At 42.5% G+C, this 26,833-nt stretch overlaps 1 protein-coding gene and 1 pseudogene across 2 annotated transcripts in view; one reads left to right on the top strand and one right to left on the bottom strand.

The window, feature by feature from the left end:
- Positions 1-417: 417 nt before the first annotated feature.
- On the bottom strand, positions 418-1,344 carry LOC101390112 (cyclin-dependent kinase 4 pseudogene; annotated as a pseudogene).
- A 10,617-nt stretch (positions 1,345-11,961) lies between these two features.
- Positions 11,962-26,833, top strand: part of GNAL (G protein subunit alpha L) — a 144,242-nt gene continuing 129,370 nt past the window's right edge. Inside the window, exon 1 of one of the 2 annotated variants that reach the window (XM_087438959.1) lies at positions 11,962-12,562. In XM_087438959.1, coding sequence (XP_087295085.1) covers positions 12,232-12,562 — 331 coding nt within the window. In that variant the 5' untranslated portion in view covers positions 11,962-12,231. The remainder of the gene's footprint in view (positions 12,563-26,833) is intronic. The other variant, XM_004421050.3, reaches the window with a different exon arrangement.

Here is a 26,833-nt window from a genome sequence, read left to right as displayed (position 1 = left end):
CGGTGCGTCGGCGCGCGCCCGGGATCCGAACCCTGGCCGCCAGTAGTGGAGCGCGCGCACGCTAAGCCACGGGGCCGGCCCACTTTTTTTTTTTTTAAAGACCATATTTCTTTGTTTTGTTTTGTTTTTCCTGTATAAAAAAGGATCCCGATATCAAGACGGGGCAGGGGAGAACAAAGGACAGACCCCTCGGTGTAAGGAAACAGAGTGGCAGGAGGAGAAGCCTCAGAGGAGGGATGGGAGGGGAATGTCATCAGGCAGCAAAATATTCTCTGTAAAAAGTTGGGGAGGAGTCTCCATAGCCTCAGAGGTGAAGGCAGAAATGGCCTTCTCAGTGGGGGGGCTCTCCACTCAAGTGTTCAAAGGAGGGCAACGACAGCTTCTCCTCTCTTGGTTCTGTTGCAGCCACTCCGTTGCTCACTCTGGGTTACCTTCTGCCTTCTGTAGGCAAGAGTGCTGCAGGGCTCTGAAGGCAGAGACTCGCTTGTGTGGGTTAAAAGTCAGTTAAAAGTCTAATCTCCAGAAGCAGCTGTGCTCCAGACTCCTCCATCTCAGGCACCACTGACTTCACTGGGCGGGGCCCTCTGGGAGAAAAGGCTCCAGGAGGTAGAGACACATCTGGGGGCCAGTCATCCTCTGGGGGTAGCCCGATCAGGTCAAAGATTTTGCCTAACTTGTCAGCTTCAGAGTTTCCACAGAAGAGAGGCTTTCGACAAAACATCTCTGCAAAAATATAGCCAACACTCCACATATCCACGGGTGTTGCATACATAGACTGCAGCAGAACCTCTGGAGCACGGTACCAGACTGTAACAACCACAGGTGTAAGCGCCATCTGGTAGGTGTAGATTCTGGCCAGGCCAAAGTCAGGCGGCTTGACTGTCCCACCACTTGTCACCAGAATGTTTTCTGGCTTCAGGTCTCGGTGAACGATGCAGTTGGCGTAAAGGAAATCTAGGCCTCTTGGGAACTGGTACATCAGATCCTTGATGGTCTCCACTGGCAAGCCTGGTGGGGGTGCCTTGTCCAGATACATCCTTAGGTCTTGGTCCACATGCTCAAACACCAGGGTCACTTTGGTCTCCTGGTCAGTTCAGGCTGTGGCACAGATGTCCATCAGCCGGACACCATTGGGATGCTCAAAAGCCTCCAGCCACCTCAGCAAGGCCACCTTAGGAATTGTGCTGATGGGAAGGCCACCTCCAGTGCCTCTGCCTCCACTGGGGACTCTCAGGCTCTTGAGGGCCACAAAGTGGCCACTGTGGGGATCACGGGCCTTGTACACCGTTCCATAGGCACCAACACACCAATCTCATCCACTGGTTCATATCGAGGGCTAGCCATTCTCAGATCAGAGGAGACCCTTACCCGGTGCCCGGAGCTGCAGGGGTGACCCGTTATCAGGACCCAGGAGCCGGTTGCTGTGGCGCCATACACTCGAGCTCAGTCTGAGGCAGCTGGACACTATGGCCCGACCACAGACACTCTGGGGAATTTTTCGGTCTTTGGCTATTATTCTCCTTATAGTCATCATATTAACCTCTCTAGTGTGTTGTATACTGTCGAGGGTTTTAAACGCCTGTTGGCAGGCACTCACATGCCAAATGGTGTCCATTAGGATCAGACAACTGGATAAAATCAACAATAAAAAGACTGAGAGAATGACCAAAAGGGAGATGTTGTCAAAATCAAAAACAAACAGAGACCAACCTTGATAGTTTCCTGGGCAGACAGAATCAATTTAGTCATGCAAACAAAGTTTAATTTAGCTTGTTGTGCAAGACTAGCTTGAGCTGGGTCATTTCTTGCTTATGTCTCTGGAAATCATAAGCAAAACTTAAACTGTTTCCCAAGATTAATATGAGGTAACCACTGAAAATTCTAATATAATCGATCACTGTGAAGAATAAACAGTCACTGCTTTCTCACTGTATCAGGTGCTTTATAACAATATACCCCTGAGATTCATTCCATGTTTTGGCTGAGTGCTCCCGGTTTGCAAACTGTCTTTTTGGTGTGTGCACAGTAAACTTTTACTAATTACTACTTCAGTGATTGGTTGGTTTTACATTGGCTATTTTTGAACCCATTGTCCTGAAGATGAGAATTTGTATTGTTTCCAGTTTGGGGCTTTTGTGAATAAAGCTGCTATGTTTTCTGCTACAACTCTTTCTGTGGACACATATTTAAATTTCTTTTGGATAAATACCTAGCAGTGGAATTGCTGGTTTAAAGGATAAGTAAATGTTTAAGTTTATAAAATAAAACTGCAAAAATGTTTTCTAAAATGGTTGGACCATTGTACTTTCCCACTTGAAAAACATGAGTGTTCTGATTTCTCCACATCCTCACCAACACTTGGTGTTGAGTGTCTTTTTAGGTTTAGCCATTTTAGTAGATGTGGTCTTAATCTGCATTTTGCTGATGACTAAAGATGTTGATCACTGCTTCATTTGCTTACTGGCCAATCATATCTTCCTTCATAGAATGTCTGTTCAAGTATTTCACACATTTTTTGTTGTCTAATTTTTGTTGGTTTGTGGGAGTTATTGTCAATATATGTATTGCAAATACTTTCTGCCTACTCATTTTAATAGTATCTTTTGATGAGCAGTTTTTAATTTCATGACATCAAACTTATCAGTTTTTCATTTACGGTTAATTTTTCTGTGTCCTACTCAAGAAATCTTTGTCTATCCCCATGTCATTCAAGATATCCACTTATGTTTTCTTCTAAAAGTTTTATAGTTTTAGATAGTATATTTAAGGCCATGTTCAATCCCCAAATCTTTTTTGTGCATGGTGTGAGGTAGGGAACAGGTCCATTTTTTTCTAATGTGGACATCTAGTTGTACCATCACTCTTTGTTGAAAAAACTTTCTTCCATTAAATTACTTTGGCACCTTTGTTGAAACCCAATAGACCATGTAAGTGTGGTCTATTTCTGCTCTCAGTATTCTGTTTCATTGATCTATTTGCCTGTCCTTATATATCACACTATCTTGATTACTGTGACTTTACAGTGAGTTTTGAAGAAAGGTAGTGTAAGTCCTCCAGCTTTAGTCTTCTTTACCAAGAATCCTTTGGATATTCTAGGTCACATACATTTCCATATAAGTTTTAGAATAAACTTATTAACTTCTATGAAAATGGCTTCTGGGATGACAATTGATATTGCATTGAACCTATAGATTAATTTGGGGGAAATGTGTACCCTAACAATATTGAGTCTTTCATGTTATACCTTTCCATTTATTTAGGTCTTCTTTAATTTCTCCCAGCAATGTTTCATAGCTCTCAGTATAGAGATTTTTCATATCTTTTATCAAATTTATTCCTAAGAATTTTGTTGGTTTGGATTCTATTGTAGATGAAAATTTTATTATTGTTATTTTATTTTTATTTTATTTTATTTTTTTGGCATGCTGCACAAATTTTAATGGGAATTAGTCTGGTTTTTTTTTTTAATTTTTTGTTTATTGCAGTAACATTGGTTTATAACATTGTAAAAATTTCAGATGTACATCATTATACTTCTATTTCTGCATAGATTACATCATGTTCACCACCAAAATACTAATTACAACCCCTCACCACACACATGTACCGAATTATCCCTTTCACCCTCCTCCCTCGCCCCTTCCCCTCTGGTAGCCACCAATCCAATCTCTGTCTCTATGTGTTTGTTTATTGTTGTTATTATCTACTACTTAATGAAGGAAATCATATGGTATTTGACCTTCTCCCTCTGACTTATTTCACTTTGCATTATACCCACAATGTCCATCCATGTTGTCACAAATGGCTGGATTTCATCGTTTCTTATGGCTGAGTAGTATTCCATTGTGTATATATACCACATTATAGATGAAAATTTTAATTTTCATGTTCCAATTTTGTTGTTGTTGTTGTTAGTATATAGTAATATAATTTATTTTTGTATATTGACCTTGTATCCTGAGATCTGGCTAAACTCACATATTAGTTCTAGAATGCTTTTAAGGTCATTCCTTAGTATTTTCTATATAAACAATTACGTCATTTGGGAATACAAACAATTTTACTTTTTCCTTTTCAATCTTCACACTTTACTTGCCTTATTGCTATGGCTAGGACCTCAAGTGTAATGTTGAATAGAAATGGTGAGAGCAGACATCCTTGTCTTGTGACCAACGTTAGGAAGGAAGTTTTTGGTGTTTCATCATTAATTATGATGTTAGCTGCTGGATTTTAATGAATGTCCCACTATCAGAAGTTTATTTCTTTTCCTAGTTTGCTAAGAGTTGGTTTTTTTTATTTTCATAAACCAACGTTAAATTATTTCAAATGCTTTACTGAGGTGATTATACCATTTTTCTTTAACACGGTAAGGTGGTGAATTCCATTGATTATCAAATGTTAAATCAACCTTGCATTATGGGGATAAATCTCACTTGATCATGACATATTATAATTTTTCTACATTGCTAGCTAATATTTTTAGAGCTTTTTTGCATCTATATTCATGAGCAATATTGACCTAAAATTTCCTAGTTTTATATTGTATCTGTCAAGTTTTTGTATCAAAGTCGTGCTAGCTTAAGACAAGTCACAGAGTTTTGTTTTCTTTTGTTTTGTTTCTTCTATATTCTGAAAGAGTTTGTATAAGATTGGTATTATTATCTTCCTTAAATATCTTATAAAATTCACCAGTAAAGTCATCAATACATGGTGTTTTCTTCACGAGGACATTTTTAGTAACAGTTTCCATTTATTTGCTAGATATACCACTATTCAGATTTTCTCTTTCTTCTCGTGTAAGTTTTGGTAAATTGTGTTTTTCAAGGAATTCGTCCATTCTGTCTAAGATGTCAAATGTGTTACTATGAAGTTGTTCATAACATTCCCACTTATAATTTTGATGTATGTAGTCACTGTAACAGTATTCCCTCTTTTATACCTCATATTGGTAATTTGCATTTTCTCTATCTTTTGCTATGAGTTTATTAATTTTATTAAACTTTTCAAAGAACTAGGATTATTTAGAAGATTATTGTTTAATTTCCAAATATTTGAGGATTTTCTAGATACTTTATTGTTATTCTAACTTAATTTCCTTATGGTCAGAAAGCATACTCTATGAGACTTTTAATGTTTTATAATTTGTTGAGATGTTTTTTGGCCCAGGGCCTAGGCTATCTTGGCAAATATTCCACTTGAACTTGGAAAGAGCATTTTGCATTCATTGGATATAGTGTTCTATAAATATCAATTAGGTAAAGGTGGCTTGTGGTCTCATTTAGACCTTCTAGTTTTTATGTTAATGAGACAAGCATGTTAAAAGATCCAACTAAGATTGTGCATTTGTTTACATCTCCTTTAAGTTCTGTCAGTCATTACTTCATGTATTTTGAAGCTCTGCATACACATTTGTATTCGCTATGTCTTCCTGATGTACTGATCCTTTCATCATGATGAAACAGTCTTCTTTATTTCCAATAAATCTCCTTATATTGAAGTCTATCTTGCTTGATATTAATACAGCCATTCCAAGTTTCTCATAATTAATGTTTCCCTGTGTAGTGGGTTAAACAGTGTCCCCCAAAAATTTATGTCCACCCGGAACCTCAGAATATAACCTTATTTGGAAATAGAATCTTTGCAGATTGTAATTAAAGTAAGGATAGAGATGAGATCATATTGGATTAGGTGGGCCCTAAATCCAATGAGACTGTGTTTATCAGAGACAGAAAAGGACACACAGATTCACAGGGAAGAGAGCAAGTGAAGACAGAGGCAGAGATTGGAATGATGCTGCCACAAGTCAATGAACACCAGGAGCCACCAGAAGCTGGAAGAGGCAAGGAAGGATACTCCCCTAGAGCTCCCAGAGGGAATGTGGCCCTGCCAAAATCTTGATTTTGACTTCTGGCCTCTAGAACTGTGAGAGAATGAATATCTATTGTTTTAAGCTTCCTAGCCTAAGGTAATTTGTTACTGCAGCACTAGGAAACTAATACATCATCATACATATTTTTCCTTCTTTTTACTGTCAACCTATTTGTTTCTGTATTTAAAGTATATTCCTTATAAACAGCATACAGTTGGGTCATTTCTTTTTTATCCACCCTGACATTCTCTGCCTTTTAATTGAAAAGTTTAGTCCATTTACATTTAATTATTAAAATGGTTGGATTTAAGTCAGCCATTTTGCTACTTGTTTTCTATTTGATTCATTTGTTTGTTTCCCTCTGTTCCATGTGGTAGCCTCTAGCCACATGTGGCTATTTAAATTTAAATTTTAAGTTAATTAAAATTAAATGAAATTAGGGGCTGGCCCGGTGGTGTAGTGGTAAAATTCGTGCACTCCGCTTTGGTAGCCTGGGGTTCATGGGTCCAGATCCCAGGCATGGACCTACACACTGCCCATCAAGCCATGGTGTGGCGGCATCCCACATACAAAATAGAGGAAGATTGGCACAGATGTTAGCTCAGGGATAATCTTCCTCAAGCAGAAAGAGGAATATTGGCAACAGATGTTAACTCAGGGCCAATCTTCCTCACTAAAAAAAAAAATATATTCAATTAAAATTTAGTTCTTCAGTCACAATACTCATATTTCAAGTGCTCAATAAGTACATGTGACTAGTGGCTACCTTATAGGACAATGCAGATATAGAACATGTTCATCACTGCTGAAAATTCTATTGGTAACATCACAATCTACTTATAGTTAATATTATACTACTTTACATAAAATATTGGAAATTTGTCAGATTATAATTCTTATACTCCACCATCATCCTTTTAACATTTTCATATATATTTCACATATATTTCATCTGCATACATTATAAACCCACAATATACTATTAATATATTTCCTTCAATAGGCCTATGTTTTTTTTTTTTTTTTATGTTTTTTTTTGTTGTTAAAGGTTTTTTTATTTATTTTATTTTTTCCCCCCAAAGCCCCAGTAGATAGTTGTATGTCATAGCTGCACATCCTTCTAGTTGCTGTATGTGGGACTCGGCCTCAGGATGGAGGGAGAAGTGGTGCCTCGATGCGCACCCGGGATCCGAACCCGGGCCACCAGCATCAGAGCGCGCACTTAACCACCAAGCCACAGGGCCGGCCCAGGCCTATGTTTTTAAAAGAAATTCTAAAAAGAAAAAATATAGTCTTTATATTTATTCACATATTTACCATTTCTGCTGATATTAATTTTTCCTCTAGATCTAAGTTACCATCTGGTATCATACTCCTTCAGCCTAAAGAGTTTCATTTAGCATTTTTCATAGTGCAGGTCAGCTGATTCCCAATTCTCTCATATTTTCTTTAATCTTAAACTTTTTTCACCTTTATTCTTGAAGTATAGCTTTCCAAGATATAAAGTTCTGAGTTGGTAGTTTTTTTCTGTATTCCAGCACTTCAACTGTGTTGTTCTGCTGCTTTTTAGCCTCTATTGTTTCTGATGAAAAGATAACATTTTTCATATGTTGCTTTCTACACATAATGTCTCTTTTTTCTTGGCTCCTTTTATGATTTTCTCCTCATATTTGGAGTTCAGCAGTTTTATGTATGTGCCCATGCATGTTTTCCTATGTATTAATCCTGCCTGTGGTTCATTGGGTTTCTTGGATTTTTAAGTTAACGTCTTTCAGCAAATTTCAGAAACTTGAGGCCACTATTTCTTCAAATATTATTTCTATACCATTTTCTCTCTCTTTTTTTCCCAGGACTCTAATTACACTTATTTTAGACCAGATAATATTGATCAACAGGCCTCTGAGAATCTGTTCATTTTCTTCAATTGTTTTTTTCTCTCTGTTCTTCAGAATGGATCATTTCTATTGATCTATTTTTAAATTCATCAATTTGTTCTTCTATCTTCAACCTGCTCTTAAGCACATCCTGTGAATTTTATATTTCAGTTATTGTACTTTTCAGTTTTAGTATTTCCATTTGCTTCTCTTTTACAGTTTCAATTTCTCTGCTGAGATTCAGTTCATTCATTATGTGTACATCTTCTTTTAAATCTTTGAGCATATTTGTAATAGCTGCTTTAAATTCTTTGTCTGCTAATTGCTACATCTAGTTCATCTGGGCATCAATTTATATTATTGCTTTTTCTCTTAACTATGGGTCACATTTTCCTGTCTCTGTGCACATCTAATGATTTTTTTATTGGACACTGAACATTATGAATGATATGTTTCAGAGACTTTATTTTCTGTTATATTTCTCTGAGTGATTTTTATTTTGTTTTGTTTTGTTCTAGAAACCCATTAACTTGGCTGGACTCAAGCTCTGTCTCTTCTGAAGGGAGAAAACCTTGAAATCTTTGCTCTATTCTTTTAGATTTTTTAGGTGTTTTCGTCAGGCCATCAGGGTCTTCCACATGCATGCATCTTTTTTAGGAGTCAGCCAAAGATTTGACTACATTTTATATACAGATTTGTGGGGCTCACACTTCTAAAGTTCCCTCCCTTCTAGAATTTTACTGCTAACTTTCTGGCTGTTCCCCCAGCTCCAAATTCTATTCTCTGACATCTCAAGCCAGTAAGTGGGGTGAGCTTCATGGGCATGTGACCTGCAAATTCACACAGGAACCCATGCCGTTTAATATTCTGCTAGCACTGTCTTGAAATTCTTATTTTTCAACAAACAGCATAGGATTTTCATTTTGTACTGGGCCCCACAAATGATATAGCCAGTCTTGCCAGTAATACTGTGGCTTTATGCTGCCCACTGATGGCAGATTGGGGAGTGTTCTCAGGCAAAAACCATAAATTTACAAATCTTATCCATTGTACTTATCTTTCAAGGGTAAACTCACTCTGGTTACTCTCTAGTGCATTCAAATAGGAAATATAAGTATCAGATTTTTTAATAGATCAGTCCAGCTGAGCTCTGCCAGTCTATTGCAGTCATGGTTCTCAACTGGGGGCAATTTTGCCTAAGGGGACATTTGGCATACCGGCAGACATTCTTCTGTTGTTACCATTGGGGAAGGGTGCTACTGACGTCTACTGGGTAGAGGCCAAAGATGCTGCTAAACATCCTGCAATACACAGGACAGCCCGCTCCAAAACAAATTATCCTGCCTCAAAGGTCAATAGTCCCAAAGTTGAGAAATCCAGCACGATAGGAAATCAGCCCTCCTTCTTCATTTTTAATAGCTACATTATTATTGCATTCTTGAGGATGTAGTGTTATTTGATGAATCTCTTATGACTACATATCATACTAATCAAATATAGCTCCAATTTTGTGGAGGAGGAAGCCAAACTGGTCTTAACTCCTTTCTATAATTTTACTTAAGTTTCCAATGGAACAGTGTCAAATGTGCCAAAATGTACAATAACAAAATGCCACTTTCATCAATTAAATATGCTTTCCATACAAAGACCTTAACCTTTCACTGTGTCATAATTCTGTTTGCTCTTAGAAAGGAAGTTCAGAGGAAGAGGGATTCAGAATGAAATAGTTGTACTGGAAGCAGTTAAGATTAAATATAAAATTACACCTTAAATTTAACATGCTATAATTTGTGTGTGTGTGTGTGTGAGGGATATTGGCCATGAGCTAACATCCGTTGCCAATCTTCCTCTTTTTGCTGAGGAAGATGGGCCCTGAGCTAACATCTGGGCCCATCTTCCTCTATTTTATATACAGGAGGCCACCACAGCATGGCTTGAAGAGCAGTGCGCCCATCTGCGCCCGGAATCTGAACCCACAACCCTGGGCCACCAAAGCCAAGAGCACGAACTTAACCACTACACCACTAGGCCAGCCCCTTAATATGCTATAATTTTACATTTACTTTAGAGTCCCCTCATGATTTCTATCTTCAGATTCATAATCATTCTTTGACATTAGAAATTGCTTAGTTATATGACCCAGTGATTTGTAAATTAAAAATCATTCTTGACTAAAGAGGAAACATTCAATTTAACTAATAGTGATATATAAATATTAAATATTTTATTCTAATTTATCCTATGCATATACCACATAATCCATTTTTTAAAATAATTAGTACATAATTAAAAGTGTTTGAAAGAAACTGAAATGTGTGCAAATGGTCAGAGCATTTTTTTCCTAGGATTCTTTTAATAGGATACTAAGAATTTTTTTCAGTTTATTGTGTAGGGTAGAGAGAACATTGTCTTCTATTTCTCCTACCAAGTAAACTCTTAAATGTAAGTGAATTCTCATTTAGGTACACTTTAATCTATGTACTTAAAAACTGTTTCTATTTTCAGGTGGCTTGTTTAATATATAAACAAAATGTTATCCACTTCGTATGAAACTAGTTGATAAAGTTTAGCTAATAAGTTATAACAGAAAAGGAATTAGTATGGATCCCTCAGGTCTCAGTTCAAATATCCCTTCCTCTGAAAAGCCTTTCCTGAATCATACACAAACTCTCTCCCCTTCTAATTTAAACTGGAGCTTCCCTTATTACTTCTCAGAAAACCCTATTTTTTCTCTTCATGGCACTTGTGTAATTTGCAATATATAATAGATATATTGACTTGTGTTTATATGATTGAACAGATTTCTACCTCACTAGTGTATACACTCCACAAGGACCGCTGTCTTTTGCCTCACCCGATACCAACCAAATAGCACATTGTTGGTGCCTGATAAATACTAGATAAATGAATGGATAAACGGAGGATGGGTAAGTGTATGGATGTGAAAATGACAGTGATATTTAGTAACTTTTTCTGTTTTCCCAAGTTAGATTTTCTATAGTCCTCCTTTTTACTCCTACTCAAAGATGTAAAGTACAGCATAATTTTGGCAAAAATTTTGGGATTGTGTTAGGTCCAAAACATTGCATGGTATATATACGTGTTGTTAACAGGGCCCTAAAATAAATGTGAATCATGAATCTCCAATTTCTTTATTTAAAAATTTAATCTAGTGTAATGTTTACACCAAGTGCCAAGTGGTACAGTGTACACTGGTACATGCTGAGTTGCATTAAACAGCCTAATCTGCTGTATTAATGGGATTTATGTTAGATATATTTACCTGTTATAATATTCCATGTCATTTTGCTCAAAATTAAGGAACACGTGTTATAGCAGATTTCTTAAAAGCTATGTTGAAATTTTCATCTGTTGCAAAAGCTCTATAAGAAGATGGACATTAAGTAGGAAATAACCAAGAAAGTTGGGCTCTCTGGTGGGTTTGTATCCATATGAGGCCTGGAGAGAGGACACCCAGTCTGAATACACCTTTGCTCCTCTCTGTGCTATATTGTGGATTAAAAAATAGGATACAATGTGCAATTTCATGTTCTTGTTTTAGTAAATATAAATAGTATATGACAATTATATGTGCTCATTTTCAATTTTTTTATTGTGTGGAAATTGTTGAAAATTATGTCATTGGACCTTCTGATTTGGAGATTTTGTTGAGATCAAAGGTATAATAGTATTAGGGTCAGGATCAAAAGTGTTTGGACGTATGTACATGTGTGTAAGATGTAAGTGAGCAGAAAAAGGAGCAGCAAGGGGCTGAGATCTCTGCAGGTATGCGTTCGAGAATCAAGATCTTAAAGCTAGCATCTCTATCCCTTCACTTGGCTTTCTGTTCTTATTTACCACTGTCCAAGATCAAAGCAAGAGGGGTTTTTTAAGTGCTGCAATGGCAGCTCCAAGTGGTGACCGCACTGCCACCGCCACTGCGGCACCGTCCGCAGCTGCGCGCGGTGCTAGGGCAGTGGTATTTACGGTATCAAAGACCCGCACGCGCGGTCGTGTCTACCGTCTCGGGGTCCGACCCAGGAGGCGATATTTACGGTAACTAGAGATGGTCCTGGCGGCAGTATTTACAGTAACCAGGACCAGCCAAGGCTGCGGTATTTACGGTATCGGGAGCCAGCCCTGGCGGCGATATTTACGGTAACGAGTGCTAGCGCGGACGGCGGGATTTACGGTAAGGGGGGCTGGGCTCGCGGAGGCCCGTCGGCGCGGCCGGCTCTCCGCGTTATCAGGTGATCTCCAGCCGAGGCGGCCGCCACCCCTGCACCTAGCTGAAAATGCAAAATGGCCCTCGGGGGCAGTGAGGAGCTGTGGCCCTCGGCCTGGGCCCGCCGCACCCCCGCCCCGAAGCCTGCAGGCGGCAGCGCCGCGCCGGAGCCGGGTGCAGCCCCCTCCTGCCCCTCCGCCGGTGCCCGGGCCTGAGCCCGGCTCTCAGCCGGTCCCGCGTCCCGCCGCGCCCCCTGCGCTCACATGGGTCTGTGCTACAGTCTGCGGCCGCTGCTCTTCGGGGACCCGGGGGACGCCCCCTGCGCGGCCTCGGAACCGCCCGCGGAGGGCGCGCGGCCCGGCCCGGCCCCGGCCCCGGCTCCGGAGGCCCGGACCCTCCTCCCTCGGGGCTCCGGCGGGAGCCCGGCGTGCACGCGGCCCAAAGCCGACCCGAATGAGAGGCGCCGTCCGGAGCAGCTGCGCGCCGAGGAGCGCGAGGCTGAGCGGGAGGCGAGGAAAGTCAGCAGGAGCATCGACCGCATGCTCCGGGAGCAGAAGCGCGACCTGCAGCAGACGCACCGGCTCCTGCTGCTGGGTAGGTGCCGTCGGCGCGCGCCCCACTCGCCCGAGCGCGCGAGCTCAGGAGGGACCGAGCGCGCGCCTCCCGGCTCCGGGGGCAGTGCCCGAGGTGGGGGGCCCTCTAGTCCCGGCACAGGGTGGGCGACGGCCGCAGACGTGATCCAGGGCGGTTTGTCTGGCTTACATCTCAGTAGAATGATTTTTACACGGACAGTATTTACTTCAGTGATTTGGCCGAGAACACACTACCGGGTGATTTTGCTCTTTTCCACACCTTGTGATTTTGGCCACTTGCACACTTATTACTAATTAATAAGCTTCTCTGGGAATTTTCCCCCCTCAAGTGATTTATTTCCACAGTACGTAATCCACAGGGATGGCTAACTCGAGCGTCTCATTTCCTGCAACAGTAGTAGTCAGGCTGCACTTTGTTTTAAGAACACAAAGAGAGGAGATTTATCAGGCCTTTCAGCTTGACCACAAAGCTTTTATTATAATCACAGAATAATAGCCGAGTTGTCCGTAGGTGTGGCTTGTTCTCTTTTGAGAAACAACTTTAACAGCGGAAGATATGGCACTTCTGTTTCACGAAGTTCACCCCTGGGGCTCTCAGAATGTTTGCTCCTGTTTCAGAACCAGAAGCAAAATGGCGTGGCAAGCCCCCAGGAGCTGTTCGCTCTGCTAATACATGCAGGAAACAGGGCACAAGGTCAGCTGCGTTTTAAAGTAATAAACTGCATGATTTGCTAGTATTTTCTCAGAGCTTTCGCTGTAGCAAGCCTAGCAGTGCTTCTATAAGTTAACGACTGGAGGACATTTTCTATGCACTCTAGTGTAGAATCAAAGAAAAAAATCATGAATTCCTGATGCAACTTGTCGCTTTTTAAATTATAAGGCAAAAAATATATATATTTAGGATGTGGGCTTTTGACCCAATTTTGTGATATAGGGAAGAATAATTGTTCAGTTCTGTGCTCTGCTGTGCATAGGGAAAGAACCTGTTCCATGACTTGAGTAAGATACCTGCTTCTAAATGAATGCGACTTTTATTTAAAATTTATAGAGCAATTAAGTTTTCAGTTTGAAAGAGCTCACCCACTGCAAGAGTAAATTAAAACAACACAAACCTGGCTGCTGTATCCTGGTGAAATACCTGAATTCTGAGATAAAGGGAAATTTGGCAGAAGAAGCAAAGAAGAAACAATAAATAAACAGATTACCTGAAAAGGGAAGAGGACCGAATCAGAAGCAGAGTTCTCATCTACAGTGCTAACTTCTAGAAGATGACAGAGCAATGTTTCCAGAAGTCTGAAAATGCATAATTGTAATCCTAGAATTTCATACCTTGTGAAACCATTGTTTGTGTGTGAGGGTGAAATAGATTTTTGGATATACAAGTGCTCAAAGTATACTCCATCCACTTATTTTTCTGGAAAGAAATTAATTGGAAATTACTCCAGCCAAATTTTTTTTAATACATCAGATTAAAATAACTCAAAAAAGAGAGGATTGTGGTCTCAAGAAATAAGTGAAGAATAAAATAAATAAGGTCTAGAGTTCTGGGAGAGTAGATTTAATGTGATCGTACACCTGAACAGAAATACTGGGGAAAAAAGGATATTTGAAGCAGAAGATGCTTGATATATATAAAAATTAGTAAACTTATGATTCTGTGAAGGGGAACTGGAAGATAAGATCTAAAGAATGGAATGATGGGCTCTAAAGAGCCAGTTTCTTGTACCACATGTTGAATGGCTGTCCTCTTTAGACATTATCTCATAGCCTAATGTAGCTTGGAGATCAGCATCATATCTGAAATGACACTGAATTGGAGACTCACACTTTGGGGGAAAGTGTATTTTATCTTCCACCCAGTGATATCAACAGTGAAACACAAACTGTTATATCAATTGACATTGTTTGTCAGATTTTGTATAGATTTAAATTATAATTTTATTTATTTATTTATTTTTCCCCAAAGCCCCAGTAGATAGTTGTATGTCATAGCTGCACATCCTTCTAGTTGCTGTATATGGGACACGGCCTCAGCATGGCCGGAGAAGCGGTGCGTCGGTGTGCGCCCAGGATCCGAACCTGGGCCGCCAGCAGCGGAGCGCGTGCCCTTAACCGCTAAGCCACGGGGCCGGCCCTGTATAGATTTAAATTAAACACAGAAAGGTTCTCGGTTTTGTTAGGATTTAGGATGGATTTAGCTGGAAATCTTTGAATCAGAAGCATGATTTTACTGATCATTAATATCCTCAAATGCTTGCTTCTGCTGCCATTGTGTTTAATAGCCATTTATCTTGCTCACTGACCTCATTCACTTATTTATTGTGGAAATGTGCATTGAGGGCCTGGAGTTCTCTCCCTGGGGAGAGAACTCACAGGCTTAGAAAGGACACACTTGCTTCAGGGCCCTTCCTTAGTCCATGCCCACTAGCCGGAGGCTAGTCCCATCTTCCACAATGATACCTCCTCCAGGAGACCTGCCCAGCGTCCTCTGGTGGGAATAAATGTTTAACTCCCTTGCGCCCATATTGAATTCTATTTGCACATCTAATATAGCACTTTATTGCAATCTGCATGGCTTCATGGGGGCCTTGATGTGCTCTGACACCCCCATGGGTCCATCCCAATGACCTGAGCTTTGTTTCCTGCACAGGACTTAGTACCCCACACGGTGCTAAGAGCACAAGAGTCTGGGAGCCACCACGACAATGAGGGCTTAATGGCAAGAGTGATATACGCCCATTTTAACTTTCAGGTGGAGCATTCTTTCAGGCGTGGGGTGGCTGAATTTCAAGGGGGTGCAGAGGCCGGGTGGAGATCAGATGAAAGTTCCAGTTAGAAACCAGCAGATCCAGATGGGATCATGGAGTTGGAACTAGAGCAGTTTAGTAGGAATGGGGAGGGAATGTGCTTGGAGAAGTGGTCAGATGGTGGATGTGGAGGGTGAACCACGGGGTGGAGTTCTCGGATAACTCTCACATCCAGAGTGTGAGCTGTGCGTTAGTGAGCTTGAGCTGCCATAACAAAATGCTACAGACTAAGCGGCTTAAACAACAGACATTTATTTTCTCACAGTTCTGGAGGCTGGAAGTCCAAGATCGACATCTAGGAGGATTGGTTCCTGGTGAGACCTCTCTTCCTGGCTTGCAGGCAGCCGCCTTCTTGCTGTGTCCTCACATGGCTTTCCTCTGTGCAAGTGCGCACAGGAGGAGGAGGAGGAGGAGGGAGACATCAGGTTGGGACACACCCTTATGACCTCATTTAATCTTAGTTACCTCCTTAAAGGCCTTATCTCCAAATACAATTACACTGGGGCTTAGAGCTTCAATATATGAATTGGGGGGAAGGGGGCACCTGTTCAATCCAGAACAGGTATAAGAAGGAGAGCACATTGCCCTATCAAAAAGGAACAGTTGCATCCTAGCTTCATCCCAGTGTTGCTAGGTCTTCTGAATTTCTGGAATAAGATAGAAATGCACATTTTTATGTGAAACCTACTTACTTTTAAGCATTGGCTCAAATTAATAAAACACAATCTATGTGCCTGATAGATTGGTCCACAGGCTGCTGATTCTTATCTCTGATCTATCCCAAGCCACACAGACACTTCTACAGGCTGTGTACTGGGCTCCAGGGGCAGCACCCTGGGTCAACACCAATTAAAAGCATAATTGACAAGACTGGGTGTGGGATCCAAATATTTAATCTATCTGAACACATACAGCAAGCAAAGCTACATTCACCATTCTTCAAGTGAATTTTTCTGCCACTGAGTTCATGGAGTTATATATAACGTAGTAGATGCCATTGATTTTTCTCCACATCTTTTGTTGACTATGATGTAAATTCCCTGTTCACTATATTCCAACTGGGAAAGAGTCATCATCTACCACCTAACTATTAGTTTGATATTATCCTTTTTCCAGATAATTATTCAAATTTAAAATGGCCAATTGTGGGTAGGATTCATGTTTTTTGTTTTTTTTGTGTGAGGAAGATCAGCCCTGTGCTAACATCTGCCAATCTTCCTCTTTTTTTGCTGAGGAAGACTGGCCCTGGGCTAACATCCGTGCCCATCTTCTTCCACTTTATATGGGACTCCGCCACAGCATGGCTGCCAAGTGGTGCGTCGGTTTGCGCCCGGATCCGAACCGGCGAACCCCGGGCCGCCACAGCAGAGCGCGCACACTTAACTGCTTGCGCCACCGGGCCAGCCCCATGTTTTTTGTTTTATTCAATTGTTTCCTCTTGTATTTTTTGTGTGTTTGATATTTCTCTGCCAGGAATACATCTTTCAAGAAGGAAGAAATCTCTTAGGGACATCTGCTGCTTTTCTTTCGTATTTGGCCATTAGTATAAACCAGAATGCTGGCCTGACCTTCATCTGTGTCTTTAGTTCCTCTCAGAGGAAGTACTTGGAGCAGTCACAAAAAAATGGAATATTCTCCATTGTGGGGTTTTGATCACTTTTTTTTCAAATAGATGTCTTTTTTTCTTAATGGTAATGCATACAGTGACCAAGACAGCCGTTTTTGAGTTGTGCAGTAGACTTGAGCAGGGTGGACATGTGGGACACATCCTTATCAATTTGCTCCCTTCATGGTGCCACAGCCTCCTGTAGTACCGTGGCTTCTCAAGTCAGTAGAAATTCCAGATACTCTGGCTATGCCTTAAATTTTCTAAACTCGCAAAAGCACAACATTTCCTTACAGCCCTGGAAGAGGATGCGGGCGGTGCATTTTACTCACAACTTCTATATCATTCTTTTGTATAGACTATTAACTACAGTTTTATAGACTTGAAGCTGCCATTGTTTACATGAAACCGAATTTCATCCCGGGAGTTCAGGTTGTTCTTTGACCTGTCAAAACATTGAAAGTTTAGAGCACTCTGTCAAAGCTGCTCCCTTTGACTTGCATCTTAAGCAGCTCAGGCTGCAATAACAAAATACCACAGACTGCATGGCTTAAGCAACAAATTTATTTTCTCACAGTTCCAGAGACTGGAAAGTCCAAGATTAAGGTCCAGTAGGGTTTGGTGGCCGTGGAGAGCTCTGTTCCTGGCTTACAGGTGGCCACCTTCTCGTGTGTCCTCTCGTAGTAGAAAGAGAGAGCTCTGGTCTCTCTTCCTCCTCTTATGAGGACATCAATCCTATTGGATTAAGCCCTCACCCTTGGCTTCATTTAACCTTAACTACTTCCTAAAGACCCTATTTTCAAATACAGTTACATTTGGGATCAGGACTTCAACATATGAATTTTCAGGGGACACAATTCAGTCCAGCAACTTGCAAACCCATTCATGTTTATACCGATGATTATTACAGGTCCTGAAAACAGACTCAAGCTGGATGTCAACTACTGGTGGTGAAGTGTGTCATTGGAATATATGATCATTTTATGAATACTGTCAAAATTTAGGGATGTACTTATGACCCACTAAAAGATGCAAAAGGAGCATGGTGGTTAAGAATATGGCACTGGACTCCAGCCTTGTTTGAAATCCCAGCATCCCCATTTACCAGCTACATGACCGTGGGTGAACTTCTCTGAGCTTCAGTTTCCGTATCAATAATAATCCTTATGCCACATGCTTACTGAGAGGATTAACTGACATGAATTGAAATAATGGATATAAACTTATTTAGCATAGAGTTTAGCACATGGTAAACACTCAAGTTGGTATGGTCTCTGAATCCTGTATTCAACTGAACCAGTTCTCTCTGTGATACCCATAATCTGAATTGTAAACTAAATGGTAACATGAGATCATACAATCTTAAAAAGCTACTCCCAGTCCAAGCTCACACAACCACTCTGTAATAGAGCCAGGATTCAAACCCAGGCACTCTGGCTTCACTGCACAAAACTGGCAAATGGCTGAGTGGCCAGCTGGAGACAACTGCAATGGTCCAGTCAAAAGATATGGAGGAAAAGAAGAATTGGGGTGGGAGGATTGAGGGGAGGAAGTCTTAGTGAACTGTTAGTTTTCTTGCTTAAAATGATGATGACATTCCCTAAAATAAGGAATGTAAGAGGAAGAGGAAAGTGGAGTGAGAGGAGAACAATGAGTTCCATTTTGGAGGTGTTGAAGGTGAGACACCCATGAGAATCCAGTGGGCAATGTCTGGGAAGCGATTGGGTGTTTGCTGTGAGTCTGGAGCTCAGGGAGCTTACTGAACTGGAGATGCACACAGAGGAATAACCCACTGGCCGTAAGTCTTGGGGGCATGGAAGGCCACCCCAGGAGAATGTGCGGAGTGAGGAGAGAAGAGGGCCTAGAACACGAAACCCCAACCTTGCAGAAGAGTGTTGGAAGAAGAACAGCATGACGAATAACAAAGATAGCTGGGAGAAACCAAGAAGGGAAAGAGTTTTGGGGAGAAGGGAGTGGTCAGCAGTTTCACCCAGGAGTTCATGCATAATAAGGACTGAAAAGAAATCCACTGGGTTTTCCACTTCCTGGAAGGGCAGGTGCAGGAGGCTGAAGGTTGAAAAGGGTGTGGAAACAGTGAAGCGGTCATGGGTTCCTATTCTTGGGAGGACTTTGGCTGTGAGAGGACAAAACAGCTGTGATCACACCTTTCAAACTGGGCCTCAAGGAAACAGTTTGGAAGGATACAAATGAAACTCTAGAAACTGTAATGGTGGTTACTTGCTGCGGGTGAGGAGAGTGGGAAAGGAATTATCAGATCTTTCCGCTCACGTGGGTTCCTGATAAAGCATTGGCTTGTTTCACACGGGTCATGCGTCTGCTCTGTAAGCATTCTGATATGTGGACTCAACCTCAGTCCCTCTACCACAAGTAACTTTTTTGTTGAAAAGGTCAGACAAGTTTGTAATGTCGAGTGAAATTCTTCATTGGCAAGCAGATTTTTCAGTTGAGTTGAGACCAAGAGATGTAGCAAATTCTCTAGCTAATTCAGTTAGTCTATGAAAAGTTTCCAAGCATAGGCATTTTCAAAGATAAGACCTAACTCCTAGGGCCTAAAATCAGCTCATGACATTGAAAGTGATAATCAGGAGACTGTCCGAACCCCACAGCATACATACATACATAAATAGGAATAAACAAAGAACCCTAAATGATTGTCCCTTACCTCACAGCACCCAGAATAATTTACTTCCTGTCTAAATTTATTAATATTTAGTCATTTTTTAAGTTGTTTTCAAACTGAAACAAACTCTTTAATTGAAAAAGAAAGGGGAATTAGACCCTGTCAGTTAAGTCAGTAACTCTGTGTTTAGGGGTCAGGTGAAAACTGTCCCCTGTTGTTTTAAAATTCCCTTATTAGTTAGTGATGGATGAATAGGCAGAGCACAGAGGAATTTTAGGGCAGTGAAACTACTCCGTATGATACTTTAAAGATGGATACATGTCATTATACATTTGTCCAAATCCATAGCATGTACCACACCAAGAGTGAACCCTAAGGTAAGCTGTGGACTTTGAGTGATAATGACTTGTCAGTGTAGGTTCATCAGTTATAACAAATGCAGCACTCTGGTGCGGGGTGTTGATGGTGGGGGAGGCTAGAGGGGCGAGCAGAGTATATGAGAAATCTCTGTACTCTCCACTCAATTTTGCTGTGAACCTAAAACTGCTCCAAAAAAATTGTCTATTTTTTAAAAAAAAATCCCTTACTAGGAAAGGAGAAAAATTTTGATCCCTGAATGAGCATCCTGAGAGGAGGAGCTGGTGGGAAGAAGGGTGTTGGATTCCTCTATGAGCAGATCTCAGGGCCACGAGCATCACACCTTCCTCTTAAAAAGCCTGGGAAAGTTGATCAAAGCAGGGAAAATCATGCCCATTATTGAAAGCTGTGGTTTATGAATAAAAAAGCATCACTTAAAGATGGTTCCAACTGCAGTTCCAGGGGGTAAATTATTCGCAACCAAGAAGGCTTTTAGACTTGCCCTGCGATACTGGCGCCTCCCTAGTGCTGGTGAGCGGCCAGCCGCTCTGTACCTCCAGGCTGCCCCTGCATCTGTTCTGTAGGGCCGCCCGGTCTCTGTGCCTTCGTCAGGAGGGGTCACAGCATTGTCATGCTGCTGCTGCTGTTAGAAGGAGTCATGCCTAATGCCACCTAATGCCATTTCACTTGCCATTCTGGGGGAAATGAAGATGCAAGTGTCAGAAAGTAAGTGTGGGCCACGGATACAGCTGCTGAGCAACAGAGGATAGAAGCAAGCACAATCGCCAGTGGGTCAGCTCCTCTTTACTGCTGCTAGCAGACGCAGGGAAGGCCTGCATGTCCACAGCTTCAAGTAGTGTCCACTTGGTGTCTTTCTGCAGTTGAAAAGTGAGCTTTTACTCTGAGGAAGTGAAATACGACCTAAAAGTCTCCCGGGAAAAGCTCAGGAAGAGGATATTTGGCATAACAGGAAAATAAGGAGCAATTATATCCATACTCTGAGCTACAAGGGAAAGGGGTACTTTATTCATTGAGTCACTTCTGCTCACCACAAACATTTCTTTGAGAGTCTGCTACGTGCCAGGTGCTTCTCTGGGTAATGCGGCAATTCCCCGGGGAAGAGGACACAGTCTCAGCTCAGGAGAAATTCACGATGTAGTCTAAGAAATGACATGAACCTAAAATGGAAACAGTGTGAGCATGCATGTGCGATGTGAAGGGTGGCAGCAGTACAGGTCAGTACTGTTATTACAAGGGTTCACGGAGAAATCTCTTCATCACATGACAGCACATCTCTTAATCTTCCTTAGGATGTGTTATTAATGAGGGAGTACAGGGAAGGTAGGAACTTCATTGCTTAGAGGAAGTTTGATGTCTGCACATAAATGCTGTTGCTGATCCTGGATGCACACCATCAGCAGAAACGTGCTGGAACCTGCTGGGAGTTCACCCCAGCAGCCTGGTTTCACTGTTCAGGGAGCTGCAGAAAGAACCCAGAAGTACTCACAGCTCCCAGGATGGGGCAGAGACCTGGGGTGCTTAGAATTAACAGTTCTAGAAGATCAGACAAGTTTGAGCGACAGTATATAGCATATGAAATGGGGGACGGAAATTGCTTCTTTTATCTCCAGCCATCAAAGTGCTTCACAAATCAATATTAGAAGCTACATGTTATAAACTATGCCATCATGGGAGATTGACTGTAAATTGGCTTGAAGAAAAAAAATTAAAAGTTTATCTTTTTTTTAAGAAATATTTTCATTGTGAAATTCAGGAGCAGTTATTTGACCCCCGCACCCCAAACTGGCCACGTTATAGCAGTGAACACTTCATTTGCTACTGTTATAAGAACAACATCAGATTTTTAAGTTTTGATGAAAGTAGTTTTAAAACATTCGGGGAGTGAGGGAATCGCTAATCTAGAATCCAAGCATCAACTGTTCTTCCTTGTACAGTAGTGTGTAAGAATTTTTGATGATAGAGTTCTAAACTCTTGTTTTATAGTCTAAAAGGAAATAATTGTAAGGAAGGTAGGCAATGATAAATGCCAAGCCACAACGTGGGACCTTTAACTGCAGAGAAGCGATTGCGTTTTACAGGAACTTCTAAGATCATCTAGAAAGCGTAATTTTGCATCTCTCAGCTGGGAGGCCAAGCCCTGCATTTCTGACTTTTCTTTCCCCACAAGTGTGTTCTCAGTAAGAGGCATCAGGTCAGGTCAGAATCATGAGGCACACATATGCCTAGACTCGAGCTGCATTTCCTCTTCAGGGGGAAGATGGTTAACTGGAGTTAGGCAGCTACCAAAATCCATAGACACAAAGCTCACCATTTGAATCAGCAGAGCAAGACTCAGAAAACAGATATGTCCCAAGGGATGGAGGAGGACAGAATGAGAAGGTGGGTGCTGATCCCTGGGAGTGCTCGGATCTCAGCCTTCCTGACGCCCCAACGGCTGGGCAGCCTCAGAGGCCACTGGAGACACACCATAAGCCCACAGCTCTCCTGAGAAGGAAGCCTAGAACAAAGCCAAGGCCAGCATATCCCAGAAGAGGATACGTTACAAATCAATCAACTGTTTGATGTGGGAAGCGATCTGTGTGTTCAGAAGGATGTCAGTGCTGTGTCTCGGGCTATTAAGGACACCTGCTCTGTGCCAGGTTCTGCCCAGGGTGTCAGTGCACGAGGATGTCCTCAGGAACTCATGGCCTGTGCGGAGTCAAGGGCATAAAGCAGCCATCACGACACAGCGTGAACTAGCACCCACACTGCGCAGAGGACGGAGGGGCTAGGCGCCTGGACAAGAAGGGGGAGGCAGCTCAAGGAGCCTTGAGGGGGAGGTCGGCATCTTCCAGTCAACTTTCACACTGAAAACTCAAGATACATTTGTAGAATATATTTCTGTTTTTTAAGTTGACAAGTTTTTTTTCCATTTTGAGGGGTTTATTGGAAACAGCATGTTAAGGTTTCACTTAGAGCAAACGAAAAGCAAAACACTCAGCACCTTTTCCATAGTCGCATCGCAACTCCATGTCCGCTGCAAGCCCGCTCTGTTCAGAGTCCAGTTCAGACGTGCCCTAATTGACTTACGTGACATTCCTGTGGAGTAGGAAGGAGTGTCCCTCTTTTTTTGGTTATTATAGGTTTTCATTGTACAAAGAAATTCAATGTGCTGAAAAGAACCAGTAAAATGCCAGGGGGGAAAACTGCCACGTAGTGTCTTTCTTTCCTTCCTGTGCCAATAAGGGACAGTTACATAATTCTTTATCTCTGAAATTACTTTAACTGGTACTCTATTTTAGAATTATTTTTTAATGTAACAACATACTGAATATCAACTATTGCTAAGTGCTGCACAGAACTAAAAAGCATGCAGGGAGGCAGTTGGTCTCATATACTTTGCTGTGCCTAATGGAGAATGTTTATTTAATATTCAGATCCACTTCCCTCTTCTGATCTAATGGTATTTTCTCAAAAGAAACCCCTCCCATTTGGGCTTGGGTACCAGAATGAACTCATAACAAGGTGCGCCAGGGCCTTCACCTCGCAGGTGAATGGACTCTTCCATGGCTAATAATACTAGCGGCCTTTTAGAGACTACATTCCCCGTAACACTAACAATCTCTGTTTTCTCCATTTCACCTGAAACCCCCTCCCAGGCAGGGGATAGAGAGGTGGGAAAAAGGAGGGAGAGGAAAAGACCCCATCCCAGGTTGTTGAGAGCAGCCCCTCTGAAGTTCCCAGGCCACGGGCGCCATGGAGCTTCACATGAAACTCCACATGGAACACTGTGCATCTTGCAAAACACTGTGAAACACTGATATATTTTATTCCTGCATGCTAACCAAGAAGAATTTTATCAACCACAAGCATCCACAAGCCATGTGTACACATGCAGTTACTTCCGTGAGCACACTGTGGAAAGACGTGAACACCACCCGGATGAGAACAGGCAGAGGCCGTTCACTCAGAGCTTGTGACAGCACGAGAGTCAGCACCATCACTTGATCTGGCGGACTCGAAGGCAGGCTGAGGAGCTCAGGAAAGCTGCTTTGCGGAAAAAAGGAGTCATCAGGTGCGCCCTGCTTGGGGTTGTTGGTGTGGGGAAGCCGTAGGCGGGCTGACTAGAAGGGGGCTCCTGTCTGATTGGTTAGGGGAGTATATTTGCCTTTCTCCAGTTGGTCCCAAGTTGGAGGTGGGGGCAAAAATTAGGGAAGCTGTCCGTTATTAATCAAGTCCTGGCCGTTCGGGGCTGATTGTTCCGGGGTTATTGTTTGGCTTCCTGGACAGGTTGCTAGAGATAGTGGTCTCACTTACTGGGCTGGTTACTGCAGAGGGGAGGTTGGCCTCCCAGGCTGGTTGCTGTAGGTTGTGGGTAAGAGTTCGATTTGTGTGTGTGTGTGTGTGTGTGTGTGTGTGTGTGTGAGAGAGAGAGGAAGATTAGCCCTGAGCTAACACCTGTTGCCAATCCTCCTTTTTGCTGAGGAAGGTTGGCCCTGAGCCAACATCTGTGCCCATCTTCCTCTATATGTGGGACACCTGCCACAGCATGGCTTCATGAGTGGTGCTTAGGTCTACGCCAGGGATCCAAACCTGCAAATCTCTGGGCCGCCGAAGCAGAGCGTGGGAACTTAACCACTACGCCACTGGGCAGGCCCGAGAGTTCCATTTTTATACATGGCAGAGCCATTGTCTGTTTATGTGTTCAGTCTCTCCGGACATGTCCATCGAGAAAGCAGCCTTCTGAACTGGCAGAGAACCCCTGCTATACGCAGGCTCCAGGGCCAGGACCTGTTTGGAATTCTGCCTTTCCCTCTGGAACGTTATTCAGCATCTGAGCTCCCTTTCCTTGAGTATAACATGAAGTGAGAGTGCTTTCCAGGAGGATTATTATGAAGATTGAGTGAGGTGAAGCACCACGCAGGACACAGAGCGGGGTCTGGTGGTTGCGTTTCCCTGCCTCCCTGTTCCTGTTGGCCTCCAGTTCGCGCTGAGGTGTAAGGGGCGAGGTCTGACACTTTCTCCTTCCCAGGCACTGCTGTGCTGGAACAGGATGAAGCTGAGGTTTGATCTCAAGGAATATCCCAGAGTTGTGAGATGTTTGAGGAGTGCTTCCAGTGCCAGCAACTAAACAAATCACAAAAATCAGTGAAGCTAGGATATTAGTTCCTCCCACCCTTTCCCAGGTCCCTGGGAAGGAAGCACTTCTCTTCCCAGGGACCTGCCTACTAGGTACCTCTGCCATCTTCCATCATTGCCGGCACCATTGGATCACTAATGAGCACAGGGATTGCTGAGGATGTTGAAGTTTTAAATAACTTGGTCAGGAAGGTTTTGTTGAGAAGGTGGACATTTGTGCCAAGGCCTGAGGAAAGAAAAGAGAGGACTAGGTAACTATCTAGAGAAGATATCAGGTAATGGAGAGGCAGGTGCAAAGGCCCTGAGGTTTGCGTGAGCTAGTGTGTTCAAGGAATAAGCTGAGGGCCAGTCACCAACCACATAGGAACAGATAAGTCACTGAAAAGACTTTGGGTTTTACTCGGACTGTTTGTAATAAACCAAATAGCCAGTGGAGGCTTGGGTTGGGGTGGTAGCAATGAATTGATGAGAGGTGGTCAATTTCTAGATAGATTTTGAAGGCAAGTTAACAATTTGCTGATGAATTGGATGTGGATGGTAGAGAAGGTGAGGAGTCAAGGGTTATTGTTGGGGCAGGAGTGGAGCTAAACTGACTGAGCGCTTCCTGTGTGTACTTTAAATTCTCAAAACAAAACATTCTAACTAAATATGTGAGGCTGTTGTCTCTGAATTGTAGAATTATTGAGAAGAAGTATCCTCACAATTTAAACTGAGATACCAGTCACTTGGTTGTGGAGGATTGAAGGAGTGGAGGTGTTTGATTTGGATTTTTTTGAAATTTATCTTCTTCACATACTTCAGAGAAGACGGACAGCAGCAAGGCTGTGTTGCAAAACACAGCAGGGGTGACCAGAGTCATGTCATTACAGAAGGTACCCGGGACGGCTAGATTTCAGGCTATACTTCTGTTCTTCCTAAACAGTCGGGCTGGGACCTCATGGAGAGCCCATGGGGACCAAGACTTCCCACTGGTGGCCAAGTGCACCCACACAATTGGAGAGGAGAAGCAGGATTTCCCTTATTTTGAAATCGTGCACTGTGTTGGGATTAGAGCGCCTGAGCCCCAAATGCATAGGTGGGTTGTCACTTTAGGAGAGAGTTCCAACCCACCCACTGCTGCCACACTGTGTGGTCAGGGTTCCCAAGAGAAACAACTAGTAGGAAATGTATATAGGAGGAGATGTATTATGAGAAATTGGCTCACACAGTTATGGAGGCTGAGAAGTCCCACGATCTGCCGTCTGCAGGCTGGAGGCCCAGGCCAGTGGTGCAATTTAGTCCGAGTCCAGAGGCCTGAGAGCCAGGGGCTCTGAGGGCAGAAGATCAATGTCCCAGCTGAAGCAGTCCAGCAGGAAGGGCTGAATTCCTCCTTCCTCCGCTTTGTTGTTCTGTTCAGGCCCTCAACGGATTGGACAATGTCCACCACATTGCAGAGGGAAAACTGCTTCACCGAGTCCCCCAATTCTAACGCTAATTTTATCTAGAAACACCCTCACAGACACACCCAGAAATCATGTATAGCCAAATATCTGGGCACCCCGTGATCCAGTAAAGTTGACACATAAAACTAACCATCACACTCACCTTGGGAGAATGGACTCAGACTGCCATGGACAACCCAGACCCGCACTCACGCTGTACTGCAGGAGCGACGTCAAGATATTCCCAGCAGCCTGCATGCACAAGTGATAGAGTGCCAAGGAAAGACGTCACGTGGAGGTT

The sequence above is a fragment of the Ceratotherium simum genome, chromosome 14 (genome assembly GCF_057802395.1).
Source record: "Ceratotherium simum simum isolate JZ-2026a chromosome 14, ASM5780239v1, whole genome shotgun sequence".
Lineage (NCBI taxonomy): Eukaryota > Metazoa > Chordata > Mammalia > Perissodactyla > Rhinocerotidae > Ceratotherium > Ceratotherium simum.
Note: the sequence above shows the minus strand (reverse complement) of the source record. Positions and strands in the feature narration are given on the sequence as shown.